This window comes from Eumetopias jubatus, unplaced genomic scaffold, assembly GCF_037043125.1.
Source record: "Eumetopias jubatus isolate StellerSeaLion01/CBP00866 unplaced genomic scaffold, mEumJub1_p1.0 scaffold_2, whole genome shotgun sequence".
NCBI classification, from domain to species: Eukaryota; Metazoa; Chordata; class Mammalia; order Carnivora; family Otariidae; genus Eumetopias; species Eumetopias jubatus.
In genome coordinates this window covers 112,395,612-112,408,007 of record NW_028274808.1, presented here as the reverse complement: position 1 = coordinate 112,408,007, position 12,396 = coordinate 112,395,612, and the positions used below count along the sequence as shown (strand labels likewise).

At 38.4% G+C, this 12,396-nt stretch overlaps 1 protein-coding gene across 1 annotated transcript in view; it reads right to left on the bottom strand.

The window, feature by feature from the left end:
• Positions 1 to 12,396, bottom strand: part of ELOVL6 (ELOVL fatty acid elongase 6) — a 138,662-nt gene that overhangs the window by 45,935 nt on the left and 80,331 nt on the right. The window contains exon 2 of the mRNA XM_028121304.2: positions 217 to 348. Coding sequence (XP_027977105.1) covers positions 217 to 348 — 132 coding nt within the window. The remainder of the gene's footprint in view (positions 1 to 216; positions 349 to 12,396) is intronic.

Sequence of the window (12,396 nt, the reverse complement as noted above, 5' to 3'; positions counted from 1 at the left end):
GTTTGGACAAGAAAGGAGATAGCCTGAAAATAAAGAGACCGAGTATAATACGGCAAGTTGGTTGCATTGAAGGCCTACTCTCTGGACATGGCTTTATTTTATCCTCAATGTATTGAACAGTCAAAAATACATGCTATAAAATGCTCAAGCACGGCTTCTTTCAGCCAAGTCTGATGAAATGGATGGATTGCATTGGGAAAATGAAGAAAAACCTACCTGAAGACTGCAAGGGTCAGAGACCAGAGCACTAATGGTTTTCTCAGTTCAAACTTTGCCCGTTTGTTCATCAGGTGCCGACCACCAAAGATAAAGGCAGCATACAGAGCAGAAAACAGGAAAGATTTCTTCCTGCAACAAACAAAAACCCAGTATCTTAGGAAATAAAAATCTTTAAGCAATTTATTTTTATTCATCAAAAATTTATATTTACTAATTATTTGTAATTTTTTATACCAGTCCCTCTTTGTAGTGCTGAAAGCATATTCTTGGGAATGTGCCCCTTCACCGAGGAGAGAATGTTTAAACGTCTTTTTGGCAACATGGCATTCCATGGAAACCTCCCTTGACAAATTAGGTCATTCTAGATTAACCAACACATGTCAGAATAGATCTATGTTGTTTTTGGGCTCTATGACTTTAAAAAAATTTTGACAACATAACATTAAGTTACAAAAAGAAAAATTTTCACTCAGGGAATTAAAACACTAAAATCAAGCTACTTAGAGCACTTGAGTTAGGGCACCCCCAATATGGATTCCTGAAATCTTCTCCACCAAAGGAGCAGGTATTAAGTTACAATATTATCATTAATAATAGGGATAACTGGTAGACATCATACAATACAATAGGAAGAACATAGAATTACCTAAAATATACTTGCCTTAGAGCTTGAACTTGAACCTAATCAAAATCTGATTTTACTACCTATTCTTGGGAAATATAAACTGTGGGACCTTCTGTAGGACAACTGAACTTATTTCTTCAATAAGTCAGGAGTATGGAATCCAACTATGGGACTCTTCTAGATTAAGAAGCGACTTGAGAAACTACAATCAAAGGTAATAGGTAGACTTGGGGGGGTCTTTATTTGAGCAAACCAATTGGAAAAAGACGTTTTTAATAAAATCAGAAAGTTTTAGTCATAATTTTAAAAGTATGTAGTTAATATTTCTGGGTGAAATTACATATCTTGGATTTGCTTTAAAATATCCTAGGAAACAAACAAAACCAAAACAATACTCAGGGTAGAGAGATGAAACTGTATTAACAAAAGGACGAAGGAATACAGGGGCTCATTATTCTCTCTTTTTATCAGGCTTAGGTGGAACTCTTAGTCAGAAATGTACAAGCAATATGAATTAGAATCTCTACGTCCTGCTGGTTTATTACTGTACCAAGAAGTAAACAGTGGTGTTGATAATGACAGTGAGAACAAAAATAAAACCCACGATATTCTAGAGAGCTATAATTCAATAGAAAGTAACAGAGGCCTTGTAAATAATTTAAACACCTGAACGGACTTCCTAAAAAAGCAGTATCTCTTAAAATGGATATTCCCCACTCAGTGAGATTAAAAGGGAAATTGTTGAAAAGTAAGTTACAAGCATAATACAAAAAGTAAAATGAATTAACCTAATGAGCATTTTTTGCAAAATGCCTCCTGTTTTTCTCCCTGATTGCTGATACCGCTGGTATGTATTGCTGACTGAGGAGGAATCTAATTATTTACACAAGCAACACACCTATTTCAGTGAATGCATGTGACCTACTGGGTGAACACCACCCGATAAAGTAGTAATTCCAGAAACCAACCCCAAAAGATGGAATAAACCACTTCCAACTGAGGTTTGCAGATTCTTTTTGAAACATGAGACCGGGGCACATAGTCACTGCTTGATAAATATTTGTTGGATGACCATGGTCTTGTCATATCAAATTTTCTGATAGGGAAAAATAATTATGCACCTATATACTTAGGTGCTCAGCAAACATTAACTGAGTGAATGAATGGTTGTACTTTCCCAGTAACATATGAATTACTAAAGAATGAAATATTCGGAAAAAACATGATCCATTTTCTTCCTCCATAAAGAAACAGGGAATTTCTATACTTCAAAGAGAGGTGGAAATGTGAGACAATTTTATGGAGACTTTATTAAACATTTCAAGAAGAAAGTGTTTTTGGCTGTAAATATGTGTATATAATAAATATGAATACGAATGTGAATGAGCATATGTAAGTATACTCATATATATATTATATATGAATTTTGCAAGTGTATATCACTAAATTGAGTCCCAATCACCGTCTGCATTTACATGTATCTAAGCAAGGACTCGCTAAAAAACAAATTCTATCAAGTTGATATAAGCAATAGTAATATGAAATAGTATATATTCTTTCCTAAATTTTTTATACAATTTTATTATTCTTTTCTAAATTATAAAGGTAATGATGAGTGACAATATTCATGGTATGATTTAGGGAGTGAGTCCTGTGGGCAGGCACACATAGTGCTGAAAGAGTTTTCTCCTTTGATCTTCCTAATCACCCCTAATGTAGGTAGAGCATTATCTTCATTTTGCGGATAAGCAAACAGGCTTAGAGGTTAAGCCTCAGATCTTCCTGTTTTCCTGTGGTAGACTTTCAGGAGGAAAAAGGGTGTACCTGATGTGTTATCTTACAGGCATGTAAGAATTCCACAAGCCCTCCTACTGAATTGCATGGTCATTGTGTAACTGTGTGGCACATTGTTTAACCGTGACTAGACCAAGAGGAATCTCCATGCCTTCATGTTCCAACTATCATATTTTTGGGGCAAATGAACTATATATGCCCCCCTGAAAGCTTTTCCTTAAATTATCTATCATTCTCTCTCTTGCTCATTCAATCTAATTTGTATTTTGGTTATGGTTAGATTAATTGTATGCAATTATACACCATACGACCCTATCATTCAAGCCATTAAGGGAAAAATAATGTGTCTTGAAGATCCAAAAAACTACAGAAATCTTCCCTCAGGATGTTTTCCTCTACATTTCTTCAGCTACAGAATGAGAATTAGTCCTAATGCACTACTAAGTGCCTGGCACAGACCCTTCTCTTTTCCATGTGTGTTCTAAAGATTATCTTTACCAACCTTCAGTTCCATAGCTAGGGCAACCAAGTCAATCAATATTGACACAGAGAATCTGAGAATTGCAAGAGACCTTAGAGAGATGGAGCCCAATTTTCTCATTCTACAGAAGAGGGAAGGGGGGATGGGGTGGGGTGCTGGATGACATTAGTTTCTTAGGGTCACATAGCTACATAGCTACATACTGTTGCATAGTCACATAGCTACATACTGTATAGGGGCCAAGCCTACCAAAATTTTGCTCAAGCAGGTAGGTAAACATCAATTAATTGTCTAGGCTATATCTGAGTCACGTGCTATAACACAAATAAGTTGCTTATTGTATACTTTATAAATCTTCTACTGTGGTGAAATTCAAGTCTGTAATCCTTTAGGTTAATTCAGAATTAAGCTTAAGCTTCTTCTGTAAGAGGGTGTCATCTAAGGAAGCATTAACTCTTACCTCTTCCAACTGAGAATTCGAAATGTATCACTTATAGTTAAATGTATTATGATTTTTTTCCATTTAGCTTAAAATAAGGTAAGAATTTCTTTAACAAATTGGGCAATTTAAATGGACTCAAGCTGCCTTTCAGTTCTGCCATCTCTTTGGTAAAGGTTCAATCACTGTCAAGATGAATAATGACTTCCTGCTAGCCCACTTACTATTTAATGGGGATGGATGACTTCCCTAATGCTTCCACGGTAATCTAATAATACTTCATATTCTGACAGGCCTCCATAGCTGGGTATAATGGTAACACTACATTGTTTTGTTACTGGATAAGTAGCAATTTCCAGAGGATAGGGACTCCTCCTGTTAAAGAATCTTAAACGTAGGGGCACCTGGGTGGCTCAGTTGGTTAGGCAACTGCCTTTGGCTCGGGTCGTGATCCTGGAGTCCTGGGATCGGGTCCCACATCGGGCTCCCTGCTCGGCGGGAAGTCTGCTTCTCCCCCTGATCCTCCCCCCTCTCATGCTCTCTCTCTCTCAAATAAATAAACAAAATATTTTAAAAAAAATCTTAAACGTATATCATATAGCCCAACCCTCACTATAGGTGCTTAATACTTTTCAGGATGGTGCTTCTGTAGCTATAATTAGAGTAACCAACCAAGTAAAGAACACTCAAAAGAAATACTGATGTGCTTTGAGCTTGTCACCCTTGTATTTACTCTTTTCCCCCTTTCCATTTTTGTCATCAATGTGAATGGACATTTGCCCATAACTAGTAAAAACAGATAATGGCTTTATCATTTATCCTCAGAAAGCTGGACTTCTCTATCACACTACCCTGGTCCAAAACATTCCTAGAAGGTGTTTTTCCTATTCTCACCAGAGTAGCTGCTAATGATTTGTACTTATTGTTCTACCCAATAACACTTGTCAAAGAGTGCATATACATTGTTTTGTACGCACAAAACAATGTTTTTGGTTTTTTTTTTCCCCAACCCGAGCTTCCACTGGGGAAACAAGGACCTAGCTTGGATCCCTTTAACACTCACCTCAAGATCTCTGTCAGCTGATTTGTGCTCTTCCACAGAGTCAAACAAGTTCATTTGAGAATGGTGAACCTTTCTTTCATGTGGGTGGCATTTCAACACGGGGTATTAGCTAATGAACACTTTGGGGCAGATGGCCTGAACTCCCTTGTGCCTCAGTGACCTTGTTTTTGTGGCTACCATACATGTATAAGGTACAAGGAGTTGTGAAAATGCAAACAAAGCTTTGAGGAAGAAAAGAAAAGGACACCTGAACACCTCACCTGCTTCGGCTGATAGCTACCAAGCACAGAATGTTTTCTAGTTGAGAAAGTTTTCTAGTCAAAGATCTGAAACTGAGAAAAAATGCTAACCGGTGAGGCCACATCTCTTTTAAGACTTCTCCTTTAGTTCAGCTCCTTATTCAAATGAGGCAACAATTCAAGGTCTGAAAGTAATTTTAAGGGCATAAACAAATTAGAGACCCAGAGATGGAGGAAATAATACTTGTTCTTTGCCAACAAGACGTTCAGTGGACCATCGTCAATGGTGGTCATAATTTGGTAAGACTATAAAGGAAGGTTTTCTTGAGAGGGATCCCAAAGTTGTGCTTTGGGACTGGGTTCTTTCCTATTTTTGAGAATTCCCCCAACACTTCATACGGGCATTTTTCTACATTACAAACAATGGGAATTTTCCAGAAGTTGTTATTCACAAGTAAATTATAACTGGAAATTAACTCTGCCCAGAAAGAATGACTTGGAGAATAATAGTGGAAACAGAACCATAATAAATACAAATGAGTAGTGACTTTATAATTGCAAGACAAAGCTGTGACTAGAGTGACTAAAGGTTGTTATTCTAACCAGTTATGTGTGACCCAGGAAGCCAAACAGTCTCTGAGCTTCTTTGAGTTGCAAATACCTCTTTCTTATTTTGCTTTCCTCTCAGATGTGAATTGAAAGATCACAGGTTCTCCTTATTTATTTAATTAAAAAAGGCGAGAAAACCATTTTTTTTTTTTGTAATTCGGTTTTTCTATTGTTGAAAGTAGGCCACACTCAAAGTAGACTTGTATTTAGTCCTATGGATTGAATGACTTGGCTACGTATCTCTTTCTAGGAAAGTACACTCCTCTTAAAACAGATGTATAACAGAAAGTTGCCTGTACCTATATGGTAACATACCATTTTTGCCCCTTGTCACCTTTTTAAAAATCTTGATGAATTCTATTTTCCTGTTGGCTTTCTTTTTACAAGGGGATATAGGATCTTTCTACTTTCAAAATATTAAAATCACATACACACACAGCCCCATAAACAATGTCATCTCTCTAATACTTAAATTGGCAAGATACCCATTAATTACCTTCGTTTTATCAGTTGCTGATAAAAAGTGCTGACATCCATCCATCTGTTCACAATTTAAATGAACGTTATCATTGTCATTTTCAGTGTTTTTCGTATGCTCTTGAATGAAAAAATAATAATGAACCAATCCCTATGTAAGAGTAAATTCTGCTTCTGCCAATCTCATTAGAAAGACAGGAAAAATGTGTGTTATAGATAATAATGTCTGATAAAAATTCTGAGGAAGGAGATATTGCTGTGATGAGAAAATGCTCTGTGGAGGGTGGGCTTGGAGGCAGACTCTTTAAGGCTTTGGATGGATGAAAAGCCATAAATGGGAATTTGAGGTGGGAAGAAAGCAGTACCTTAGGCATGAGCGAAGCTGGGCATATGTCAGACCTGATGTTTCCTCACGGGTGAGGAGACATGGGAGAAAGTCAGTTTGGAAATGTGGATTAAAGTTCTGGCAGCTGAGTTAACGACTGCATCTTCTCCTCAAGGTTGTGTGAGGTGTGTGGTCAGTAATGGGTTATGACTAGTAGTTGAAGTATAGTGCTGGAATCTGTGGCTTAATTTTCCTTCTTTTTAAATAAATAAGAATAGTTTCACTCATGTGTATACCATGATGTGCCTGGGGGAGAGAAGAAAGAGGGAAGTGTTACTGCTCGTGACCCCTGGAAAGATAGATGGAGACGCACAGGTTCAGGGCATGGAGAGCACTCAAAAGTCTTTGAGCTGGGGTGGGGGCCAGAATAAAAAGAGATGCATTGATTTGGGGAGACTTGGCATTGATTACTTCTCTTCTAGCGGGCAGATGTGGCTGAAGTTTGACTCTAGATCTCTAAGTCAACACACACAGTTTCCCCACAGCCCACACTGCCAGCATCGATAGCTGCTGGGGTCCCTGAGTGCCATGGTGTGGACGGAAGGAACTTTTTTTTTTTTAATTTTATTTATTCATTTGACAGAGAGAGAGCGAAAGAGGGAACACAAGTAGGGGGACTGGGAGAGGGAGAAGCAGGCTTCCCTCAGAGCAGGGAGCCCGATGCGGGGCTCGATCCCAGGACCCCGGGATCATGACCTGAGCCGAAGGCAGATGCTTAACCATTGAACCACCCAGGCACCCCCGGAAGGAACTTCTTTAATGAACTGCTGCTCTTCCCAGGAATTATCAGATGGGACCACCTTTAAGTTTTATTCACTTAAGAATGACTATTCTCCTGTCCTGAGAAAAGAATAGCAAATTGCTGGGTCAACCGTGGCATTGTTTCCAGAAAGCTGATATTTGGTTCAGTGTCCCTCAACTGTCCTCCAGAACAAATGTCACTTTTAATCCTAAAATAATGCATCTTACAGAGATGCAAGAATATTTTCTTTGTTTTCCAAGACATGGTTTCATAAAACCGATCAGAAAGATTCAAGTTCAAAGTTAGAATTAAAGATTTTAGAGACCACTAAAACAAAGAAAGAATTAAATTTCTTGCTTTGACAAAGGTTAGAGTTTCTTATCTCCTTAGAAAGAGTAAAGCTTGTGACCACCCGTGAATAAAAATTTTGCCAGAGGTCTTGGTAGACAAATCTCCCATTTCAAACTAATAACGAGCTGTGCATTGACAAACTCATTTGTAGTTTCTGGTTTGTTTGAGAGCACGGCTCAACTTGATTACCTGGTCCTGATTGTCACTTTGAGTTAGAATTGCTAAGTAACCAAGTAACCATCCTGTATAATACATCAGCTACTGATACTAGTCATGGCAAAACAGTACATTCTCGAGGCCATGTAAAAAACAGTAAGTTCTAAATAGGAGACAGCAGGCAGAAAGAGAATTCAAAAAGTGGTTCCATCAGCACTTCACTTTCATTGTGCTAACTCCCTTAAAGAAATGCCCTTTGTTCTAAGAAAAAGAAAGCTCTCATCTGAATTTCCAATGAAGAAATGCGCTCACCCGTTAAGATCATGATAATGAATAAAATGAATATAATGATGAATACAGAAAGCATACTAAAATTCTGAAACATCTCCTATGAAATAAGAGCAGTGAGTGACTCCCTGTTACCAGATTAAATTTTACCTTTTACAGTCTTAAGATCTACTATGAAGCAGAAATGAGACATTAGGGATTTTTTTTTTCTTGAAAATAAAGTTTTCTTGGACCAGAAGTTACACAAAGTATGATTAATTATGGGTTTGTGTCAAGGCCACAGGTTTTTGTTTGGTTTGTTTGTTTTTGAATCTGGTTATCATTCTAATGGCCTGCTCACCATAGAAATAGAAAATTAAAAATTTTATATTAAAAATATATAAAAATAAAAACTAGAGTCAAATACAGAAATTTGTTTCCTGCTTGTCTTCATCCTAAAGAAGCCCTGAAATGTTCTGTAGAAAATAGATTTATCTGAGAGTTGGAGACTAAAACCAGAAGTGAAAAGACACTATAAAAAGCATTTATGATTATTCACAATGGAACGGAAACTGGATTTCAGGTTTATAAGATTAAGTCCAATTCGGACACAATTTTCCCAGACTTAAAATCAAAATAACAGCTGCACAGACACCAGCTCATACCAAGCATAAACATATCCAAATTTATGTGTGCTTTATACTCGAGGGCTAATCGTTTGAACTAAAAGATGATCCATTTCTGGTTCACTACCACCTTATATTTATAGAATTTTAGTTTATACTCATTGCTTCAGCCAACTGTAAAGAAGCTAGAAAATACTATCATGGAAAAAAAAAAACAAAACAACCCACATGTTTTCATGGTAACCACTGGGTGATTAAATATACTGTTGCACTGACTTTCCTCCTGGATAGAAATGTTGAAAGAGGGGTGGGAAAAGCAATGAGAAAACATGTTCCAAATGCTATTTCTGGATTAGGGAGAAAATAGCTCAGAAGTGATAAAGACAATTTTGTGGTATAGCTCACGGATACTTTTTTGTCACCAAAATCACATTTACATAAGAAATGAAGCCTGAGTAAAAACTGGCAACGACAAGAAGAAATATATTATTAGCCAGGGAGTGGAAATGACAGACTTTTTTTTTCACCCATGAGATATCACCCAGTTACCCAAGAAAGAACTCTCTTTTGCTCTTGAAAATAATAATGTGGCCAAATTTTGATTAGGGTGTTCACATTGCTCCTTCCAGATCTGAATGCTCACTCAGAGACAGAAGAAGACAAGGTCTGAAGACACTAGCTTTGAGAACTCTGGTAATGAGGACCATCTGCCTTATGAATTGGACTGTGTTGCTTTCTCATTGCTGCTATAACAAATTCCCACAAATGTAATGGCTTCAAACAACATGATTGGATTATCGTACTGTTCCAGAGTCAGAAGTCTGAAATGAGTCTTGAGGGGCTAAACTCAAGGTGTACGCAGGTTGGGTTCCTTCTGGAGGTTCTAGGGGGCAATCTCTTTTCTTGCTTTTTGCAGCATCCAGACTGCTTGCCGTCCTTGGTTTTCTCCACATTCAAAATGAATTGCTCCAACCTCTGTTTCCAGGGTCACATTGCCTTCTTTATTAACTCTGTTTTTGTCATCCTATCACCTCCTCTGACTCTGATCTTACCTCCCTCCTTAAGGACTTTTGTGATTATGTTGGGTCCAAGAGATAATCCAGGCCCACACCCTGGAAAGAAAGGTTCTCCAATTTTAAGGACTCATGTGATTAGATTGGGTCCACACTGATATTCCCTAACAATCTCCTCATCTCCAGGTCCTTAACCTAATCCACATTTGCAGAGTCTCTTTTGCTCTAGACGTGAAACACATTCACAAATTCACAAATAAAACATGGACGTCTTTGGGGGACTATGATTCATTTTGCCACATGGATTAACTTGAAATAATAAGGTCTAAAGCCATTTTTCTGCTGCAGCTGATAGGAGACAACCCTGCAGAGGGCAAAACTTTCTTCTCTATTCTTGGTTTGTTGGATCCAAAGCCAGCCTCTTCCCTCCAAGTCAAGAAAGCACTTTAGAATGCAAGGGGCTGAGAGTCACACTGTTACACAGATGGTCCTGAAGCTGCTCATATGCATATAAACTCACAAATCAGTACTTGAATTCTTAGTCGTAACATATGGTTTATCATATACCTTACAATGGACTAAGTGTCAAAGCTTGGAATTTCTGGTAACATACACAATTTATTAGAAATAACTAATATGTATTCAATTTATCCCCACTGTCGCAAGTTCTAAATTGCCTTCTTACTCTCTTTTGTGACAACAAAGACTGTTTGGCTTGTGACTATCACTTGCATTTAAATCTTAAAATATACGTTATAGGCTACATCCAGTACCTTTTCCTATCTGCAGCAAGCCCATTGTCCTATGCTTCATCACTCTTACTGTTAAATCCATAAAGAATGAGTCTTCATCTTAGGTGGCTAATGAGCAGCAGCTTTGATACAGATGTTAACTCCTTTTCTGTAACTTGTTCTTCACTTGGATTTTGGAACGCTATTTTCCCTTATTTCTTTCCCAATTTCACTATCGACCCTTTTTTCATTCTCCTTTGCTGGTTGTCTCTTAATCTTCCCAATCTTTAAACCTTGAAGGGTTCCCAGGGTTCAATCTATGGACCTCTTTTTTTTTTTTTTTAAAGATTTTATTTTATTTATTTATTTGAGAGAGCACATGAGAGGGGGGGAGGGTCAGAGGGAGAAGCAGACTCCCTGCCGGGCAGGGAGCCAGATGCGGGACTCGATCCAGGGACTCTAGGATCATGACCTGAGCTGAAGGCAGTCGCTCAACCAACTGAGCCACCCAGGCGCCCCTATGAACCTCTTTTGTAAAATCTACACCAGTGTTCTGCAATGGGGGCGATGATTTTGCCGTGCAGAAGACATTAGGCAATGTGTGGAGACATTTTTGTTTTCATAACTGGATGGGGGTTGGCTACTGGCATCTAGTCTGTGGAGGCCCTGGATGCTGTGCAGGATTATCCAGCCCAAATGTCAGTAAGTGCTAGGGTTGTGAAACCTTGGATAAGAGAAATATAAAGAAAGATTAAGAGAAATCATCTTTAAAAGCAGGTCGGAGGCAGGGTACCTGGGTGGATCAGTTGGTTAAGCATCTGCCTTTGGCTCAGGTCATGATCTCAGGGTCCTGCGATCAGAGCCCCGAGCCCTGTGTTGGGCTCCCTACTCAGTGGGGAGTCTGCTTCTCCTTCTTCTCGGCTCCTCCCCCTCTATTCAGGTGCATGCGCACGGTCTCTCTCTCTCTCTCTCAAATAAAATCTTTAAAAAAAAAAAGAAAAGAGAAATCGGAAAACTCAAGAGAATGTATGTTGAAATGCGGTATAGCTTCAAAAAGCGCATTTACTAGTTGGGATGATATCACTTATGCTTCAGATACACTCAGGCTGAATTGCTTCAAACTGATTTTTTTTTTAATTTTTTTATTGTTATGTTAATCACCATATATTACATAATTTGTTTTGGTGTACTGTTCCATGATTCATTGTTTGTTCATAACACCCAGTGCTCCATGCAGAATGTGCCCTCCTCAATACCCATCACCAGGCTAACCCATCCCCCCACCCTCCTCCCCTCCAGAAACCTCAGTTTGTTTTTCAGAGTCCATCATCTCTCCTGGTTCGTCTCCCCCTCTGACTTACTCCCCTTCATTCTTCCTCTCCTGCTATCTTCTTCTTTTTCTTTTTTCTAAAAATATGTTGCGTTATTTGTTTCAGAAGTACAGATCTGTGATTTAACAGTCTTACACAATTCACAGTGCTCACCGTAGCACATATCTTCCCCAATGTCCATCACCCAGCCACCCCATCCCTCCCACCCCCGACCACTCCAGCAACCCTCAGTTTGTTCCTGAGATTAAGAATTCCTCATATACACAATGGAATACTATGCAGCCATCAAAAGGAATGAGATCTTGCCATTTGCAACGATGTGGATGGAACTGGAGGGTGTTATGCTGAGTGAAATAAGTCAAACTGATTTTAAGCACAGAGTAAACTTCTCTTTTCAAATCAGCAGTTCAAGTTAAAATTGAAGACAAGACAAAACAACAAATTCGTGTCAACTTTTCCTTCACCATTCTAGAATTAGGTTCACTTCTGCCTACAATGGAAACATGGTACAAGCCGGCTGACAATGTGAATGATCAATTCTTACAAACTCTACATCTTGCAACGCTTTCCTTGTCGTGAAGGTCATTGGGAAATGATTTTATAGTATCTTTCCAAGAGAAAGGAATAATCTGAAAGGAAGGTTAGTCAAGAAAGGTTGCCAAGACAATCCCCTACCCCACAGACAGAGTTCAGATTCTTCTTGAAGTAGAATTCCAGTTGTTTCCAGTCATCTCTTTACTAACCAATCCTACAGTATAAGATAATTCCATGAGAGCCAATCCTAACTTAGCTCTGGATGGGGCAATGCCATAAAAATACATTAGACTATCAGAATTTACAACTGTTAA